Here is a 6887-nt window from a genome sequence, read left to right as displayed (position 1 = left end):
TGCTATGGCAAAAGCTGCCATTATGAACGATAAAGTTAGACGAAACACTACAAATATGATATAGGTATCACATTTTGACGTATCAACGATAGTGTTAATAAAGCCGCAAGATGAGGGTAATAAATACCAACATTTTATACTTTTCTAAAGTAAGTTTAAGGTGGTGTTTGACTTGAACAGAACAATCACTCCATTGTTAAATGTAATCATTGTAAAGCAATCTTTAATACTGTTTTCTTGCGGTCCGGTACATGTAATTTAGCTTTATTCCTGCTAAATTAGTATTAATTGTAAATTAGAGTAAATAATATGGTAATATGTTAAGGAAAGTTAAAGATCATTATAAGTCTATAAGATGTTTTGAATTCTTTTTAATTATTATGTTATTAAACTTATTTATTATAAATTTTAATATTAAAATTAGTACTTGTAAAATTATCTCCATTGACGCGATCTTTACGATCAAGGGCAAATTTAAAAATTTTATACTAATCATAAATAAATATTTAATATACAAAAATTTCATAGCAAAAAAGTATTTGGGAAAGAAGGGTTGAGATGTAGAAACTATAAATCAAATATTTTTAAAATCACAAATTTATAAATATTTGGGGTATGTTAAAAGAAAATAAAAAAAAGTGAAAAAATAAGCAGTCTTAGATAATTCAATAACGAAGCTATCACGTGATAAACAAAGTAATCAAATAGCTATTTGGTTTTTTTTTCAGGTGACGTTTTTAAATAATATTTTTACTTCTTTGTTAGTAAGAAATACTTTTTAGCCTCACTGTGTACTTTAAAGTCGTGCTAAAAACGTTTTAAGGAGTGACTTCTTTACTCATAATTAAATTTAATACTTTTTTGTGCAATTTATGATGGAATGACAGGCCAAATCCCAGAACAGGTATATATTTGGTATTGTTCAGCTTTTTGAATTGCACAAGAGTAATAGGACAACAGTTTTTATCAAAGTTGTTTTGTTTATTCCAATGGCTTAGATGATTGTAAATGTCAAAGATGATTTTCTAAGTTCAAATGTGTAAATAATATCTAATTAACGACTCGCATTGATAAAGACATTAATTTACACAATGGTATGTTAAAGATGAGGGAATGAAACAGAAGCAAACTTGTGCCAACAATAAAGTTCTTAACCAGTCTTGGTTGCTCATCCAAAAACATTTGCAAGATATTTCTCTTTGGTGCCTAATAGAAGGGGGTGGGGGGTTGGAAATATTACTAAAACTTAATAAGCAGGGGGGCTGATTAAGCGCGGGGGGGGGGGTGGAAAAATTCGAGTTTTTTTAAATACTTAAAAGCAATAACTAAGTAATGTTTTTGTTAATTATTAACATATATATTAGTGTCTGAAAACACAATTATTATATATAAATTTTTATAAAAAATTGTCTTGTCTTGGATGGAATTTTTTCTAAAATTTCTAAAAAAGCCGGGACAAGGCTGTCCTGGGTGGAAAATTTTTGAAAAATTAATTAGCGGGGGGTGGGGGTGGGGGACGTCTATTAGGCACCAAAGAGTGGCAAACTTAGGTTTGCATCTTAAAAAAACAATTTTTTGTGTTTAGTGTTGAGTATTCGCTGGTTCGTTCATTTTAAAGTGCGTAGACCTGAACAAACTTTAAAAGCAAATCTTTACTGCAGAGGCGATTCTGCAAATAAAATGAGAAGGTGTGAAACCTTAAAAAGGTTTTACAATAACCCACCCACCCATTTCGGTCAAATACTCACAGTGACCGAAAAAGTCGATCAAAAATATTTCATTGAAGTTACCGCAACAACAAATTTAATAATGAGTTTCAGCAAAATACTTTTTTTAAATAAAGTAAAATATTTTTAAAATATATATTTAACAAGTATATTTATAAATAAAAAAAGTATATTTATAAATATAAAAATACATATAGTTCATTAGTGAAATATTATAAATAATATATTTAATTAAAGTAAAATTGTTAAAAAAATTTTTATTAAAGTTACCGCAAAAAAATATTTATTTTATAAATACACCGTTTGTGTACACTCCATAAAAGTATATTTATGGCACTTTATGGCAGCTGTTTTTTTAAGTGTAGCAATATAGATCAAGTCATTGAATGTTGAAAAAATCAGCTTGGAGAACGGTTGTGAAATTTAAAAAAAGTATTTTGAATGTGAAGATAATAACAACATATAATGTAATTTTACATACTTTGTTTTACAATAACCATCACTTTAAATTTCCATATATATATATAATAAATTTCCAAATATATATATAAAAAATTTCCATATATATATATATATATATATATATATATATATATATATATATATATATATATATATATATATATTTAAACTTTATTTTAATAGAATCATTTCAAAGTCAAAATCATCCTCACAATGCGGGTAATTATGCAATTGGGGTTACTGATAATCAATAAAAGGTAGAAAAAAGGGAGGATTTTTTTTGTTTATTTATTTTCAATTCTACAAAGTATTTTAAATAAATTTAAAAGCTAAAATCTAATCTGAAGACGCACTCCATTCATCTTCATCTGATTCGTCGACATTGCAATCGTCATTTTTCTTAGTAGTGTTTTCTTCATAAGGCGATAACTTTCCCATAGTTTTAGGTTTAAAAGGTTTGCTCTTTTTAGAAGCTTAGAACACTTCTCAGAAATGGATCTGATGTTAGCAAAAGTTTGTTGATGACATCCATATAATAGGCAACTCTGCTGAATTTCCTGCTATAATGTTCCCTATATTGTCGGAAATATTATTACTTTTGCACTCTGCCAATGGATCCATTCGGAACTCCGTCTCGTCGGATTTTTCTCGGTGTTTCGGAGTTCGAGAGAAATCGAGAAACTTCAACGGAACTTCGACGAGGTTTTTAGAAAATATCAATTTTTACTCGTAAAATAATTAAATTCTTATTTTAATTCTACGCTGCTTTTACAATAGTTCTAGTTGTTTTCAAAATATAAGTGCTCTCTTTGTTCAATATCAACACTAATTTACATTGCAAAGCAATTAGTAAAGCACAGTGGGCCAGGTGGTGGTGGTGGAAAAAAAAAAAAAGAAAGCTTATTCTATACAAAACCATATAATAATATATACTCGTACTTTTCCATTGTACTATTTAAAAAACTCTTTTGAGTATAATAGTATCTTTTCAATAGTAGAATTTTTTAAATCCACCAAAATCAGTTGCGGTATAATAAAATGTAATGCTTAATAAAATATCTTTTTTTTGGTCAAAAAAGCAAGAATTTTTTAATTTTTAGGCAAAGATATTGTAAACAGTAACTTTTAAAATATTATGCGTGTGTGATATTATTTAATGTATTTTAACTAATTATAGTTTACCTTTATAAAAAAAAAGTTTAGTCAAGATCAATATCATTATTTATAATATATACAAAAACTGGTCTTAAAATAACGAGGTAAGTTTTAAACATATAATACTTTTTTTTTTACAATAACGTCGTATTTCGTATGATCAAAATAATTTTGTCCTCCAAAGTCTAATATTCGGCCCATTGTGCATTGTGGCGAAATTGTGTAATAAAATGTTATCAGTGATAACAAATAATAATAATTGATGTTTAGTTATACTTACCTATTAGAATAAATAACTTAATAACTAAAATTGTGATAATCGCAATTAAAATAAAATTAAAAACAAATATCTGTGTCACAGTCGATTTGATGATTTTTCTTTTATAGAAAAAAATGGTTTCAGAAGCGTGCATCATCAATTATGATTTCGAAAATACCTATATTCAGTCCAAGTGATGTTAATATTCATAAAGATATTTGTATGATAAATTATTTAAAGAGACTGCTGACACTGATTTAGATATTTTAACACTGCAGACATTAGGAGTGATTTATCATTCTTTATTAGTTGTTCTTAAAGGACAATCTTGTGATCAACTTCCTGGAGGTAAATATTGGCATCCTTCTGATAATATAAGTCTGCAAAAATTTAAAATGTGATAACTTATCACAATTAAAATAAAATTAAGAACAAATATCTAGCACAGTCAAATAGATAATTTTTCTTTTATAGAGAAAAATGGTTTTGGAAGCGTGGAAATACTTTGATAAAGTTGTGGTAAATGATAAGAAATACGGAGATTGCAAAAAATGCCATAAAAGAGTCGCTTGTCCAGGAAGCAGCACAAACGGCCTAATTGGTCACGTCAAAAGTTGCGAGAAAATAGATTTAAAACCATCCAGTTCCAGACCAGTTTTGAATAAGATGTCATATAGCTATCTTCTTGCCAAGTTGACAGCTCTTGATGGATATTCGATTAGGTCCATAACTCAATCTGAAACACTAAGAATGCTTTTTGAAAATTATGGGCATAGTTTGTCCTAGTCAGCGTCCAAAATTTCAGATAAAATTAAGATGTTTCATGCTGAAGCCAAATGTTAAATGATCGCTGAATTGGCTACATTGAAAGTTTCGATATGAAGTTCTTAATACACAAAATTTACGGATCTTCGCATGACAAAAGACTGTTGCTTGACAAGCGCACTAGATAGAACAGTGTTTTTCAGATGATCAAAAGATTTTTGGATTGCTTAGAAGCTGTAAAAAAAACACTCGAGAAACTAAACTGCTTAAACATGTTAGATGAAATTGACTTGGATTTCTTAAAATCGTTGTCTGACTTATTGGAAGTCATTGCTGACGCTGCAGTTCGCTTGGAAAAACCAAATACAACAATTTTGAAGTGTGACATCATTATGGAAACGTTAATAAGGAAATTATAGGTTGTAGAAACTGACATCAGTTTTAATTTTACAGAGGTGTTAATCTCCAGATACAAAAATCGTAAAAACATTATGTTGGTATCATTGAGTCGTTATTTGCACAATCCCGATTTTTTTTTTAATAAAAACCACAAATTTTTTTTTCGCTTTCAAAAATAGTCTCCAACCAAAATCAGATAATCGCGCTAAAAGCAAACAAGAAGGACCATCACAATCGACATCTTTTTTTGTCGAAATTCAAGAAGTTCTATATCAAAAGCAATCAACAGCTAAAACCCCAAAAGAAGTCAAGACCTTCACCGATCAGTTAGAAGAATATGAAGTAACTGGTGTGAAATCAGAAGCAGTTTTGAAATTTGAACTAGACATCCACAGAATTCAAGCAACTTCCTCGGAAGCAGAAAGAGTTTTCTCGTCTTCCAGATTTGCCACAAAGTTTCATAGTTCACTTTCTGATGAAATGATAGATGATTTCATCTTTTTAAAATATTATTTTTAAAGATCTTCAGAATAAATGCCTTTTTTTTTAATTTTTTTTATTTTTTTTACTATAGGTACCTCAAGAAGTCTTTATTACAGAGCACCGCGGAAGGGCATTTAACTGAAAGTTCACGCCTTCTTCCTAACCGATGTCAGTTAGAAAACCATTTATTAGATAAAACTTGTTCGTTAAAAGATAACAAAGTATTATCGAAACTCCGATTTTTTCTCGACTCCGACGGAGTTTTTTTCTCGATTTTTCTCGACTCCGTTTTTTCTCGACTTTGGATTCTTTGCCTTCTGCTGCTTCTTCCGGCAAAGCACCTATAGATAAAACTGCATGCTCTATGACTGTAGATCCGTGCATAAGTATTTTATGCACAGTGGTTGACATAAGATACCACGGATACAGCTCAACGTAAAGATTTAAGCAAAATGTGGAAATTTAAAGTGATGGTTATTGTAAAACAAATTATGTAAAACCACATTATTATTTGTGTTATTATTATCTTTACATTCAAAATACTTTATTTAAATTTCACAACCGTTCTCCAAGCTAATTTTTGGAACACCCCCACCACCCCCGTAAAATCGCCTCTGCTTTACTGTGAACAATTAGATAAATTGAATTTTTTTTAGTTGTTAAGGTAATAGTCATATAAAAAAGGTAATTTTGAGAAATGAAAAAAAGCTACTATATTTAAGTGTTTATATAGTTTCTTGGAGAGAATAAAGTTAATTTAAAAAGAAAAAAAAATTACATTAAGTTGATTCATAATGGTGGAAAAAGTGTCACAAAATCAGCAAAATTGATCACATTTCAAATGCTCTAACTCAATTTGTCTTAATCTGTTATAAATAATTGAATTTTAGAATATTCTAAAGTACATCAAGATACTCTGTTCAACCGTCAGATTTTATCTAAATCAGAATATTAAAAAAATTATTGATTTTTGAAAACAACCGATACAATGAAACAGTGGTGCCTTGATTAAAATTAAGGTACGGCTGTTTCAATCAAATGTAATGCGCATACTGTAACGGTTTTTAAAAGTTTTGTGGCATTTAGGTCTATAAATCAGTATTTAGACCTAAATGTTTCAAAACCACTAAATACGAACAGTATTTAGTGGTTTTGAAACATTTAGGTCTAAATAATAAAAAAAAAATTTCAAGTTTAATAACATTACAAAATAATGCATTTAAAAAGTTTTATTTAAAAAAAACTAACACCACAAGCTTATTTAACTTTATAAATTATATAATCAGTAAAGTTTTCTTTTCATATAACTCTGGGCTTTCTTCATTAAACGTACAAATCTTTCGCCTTTTACTAAAGATTTCCGTGGAGAAGGCCATATTAATGAGTATTTAACAATTTTTCTTTGGTTTGCTAACGCGAACCGGCAATTATTAATAAATCATACTTCTGTAAGACTTTTAAGGTAACGCCGCAGGTTTTAAATCTTATTATTCGTGTTAAAACCAAAAGTTTTTTAAACCACTATGACTGAAGAATTTTTTTGTTCAAATTGTTATAAGAATATATGAAACAAATGATGTTGATATGAATTCGATTTTAGATCAAATTTGTTCTAATACCCACAAAGTGTAAAATTT

The 6887-nt window shown here is 28.6% G+C and overlaps 1 protein-coding gene and 1 non-coding gene across 2 annotated transcripts in view; both read left to right on the top strand.

Moving 5' to 3' along the window:
- Nucleotides 1–354, top strand: part of LOC101237447 (glucose-6-phosphate exchanger SLC37A1) — a 43050-nt gene extending 42696 nt beyond the window's left edge. Inside the window, exon 12 of the mRNA XM_065818307.1 lies at nucleotides 1–354. This exon is cut by the window's left edge and continues 115 nt beyond it. Within this exon, the coding sequence (XP_065674379.1) occupies nucleotides 1–64 (64 nt within the window). The 3' untranslated portion in view covers nucleotides 65–354.
- Nucleotides 355–6554: 6200 nt separating this feature from the next.
- LOC124806115 (U5 spliceosomal RNA) lies at nucleotides 6555–6673 on the top strand. Its single transcript, XR_010643847.1, has one exon. It is a non-coding gene; the product is annotated as a U5 spliceosomal RNA (small nuclear RNA).
- Nucleotides 6674–6887: the final 214 nt, after the last annotated feature.

The sequence above is a fragment of the Hydra vulgaris genome, chromosome 14 (assembly GCF_038396675.1).
Source record: "Hydra vulgaris chromosome 14, alternate assembly HydraT2T_AEP".
In the NCBI taxonomy this organism is placed as follows: domain Eukaryota; kingdom Metazoa; phylum Cnidaria; class Hydrozoa; order Anthoathecata; family Hydridae; genus Hydra; species Hydra vulgaris.
This window is presented reverse-complemented; position numbering and strand designations above follow the sequence as displayed.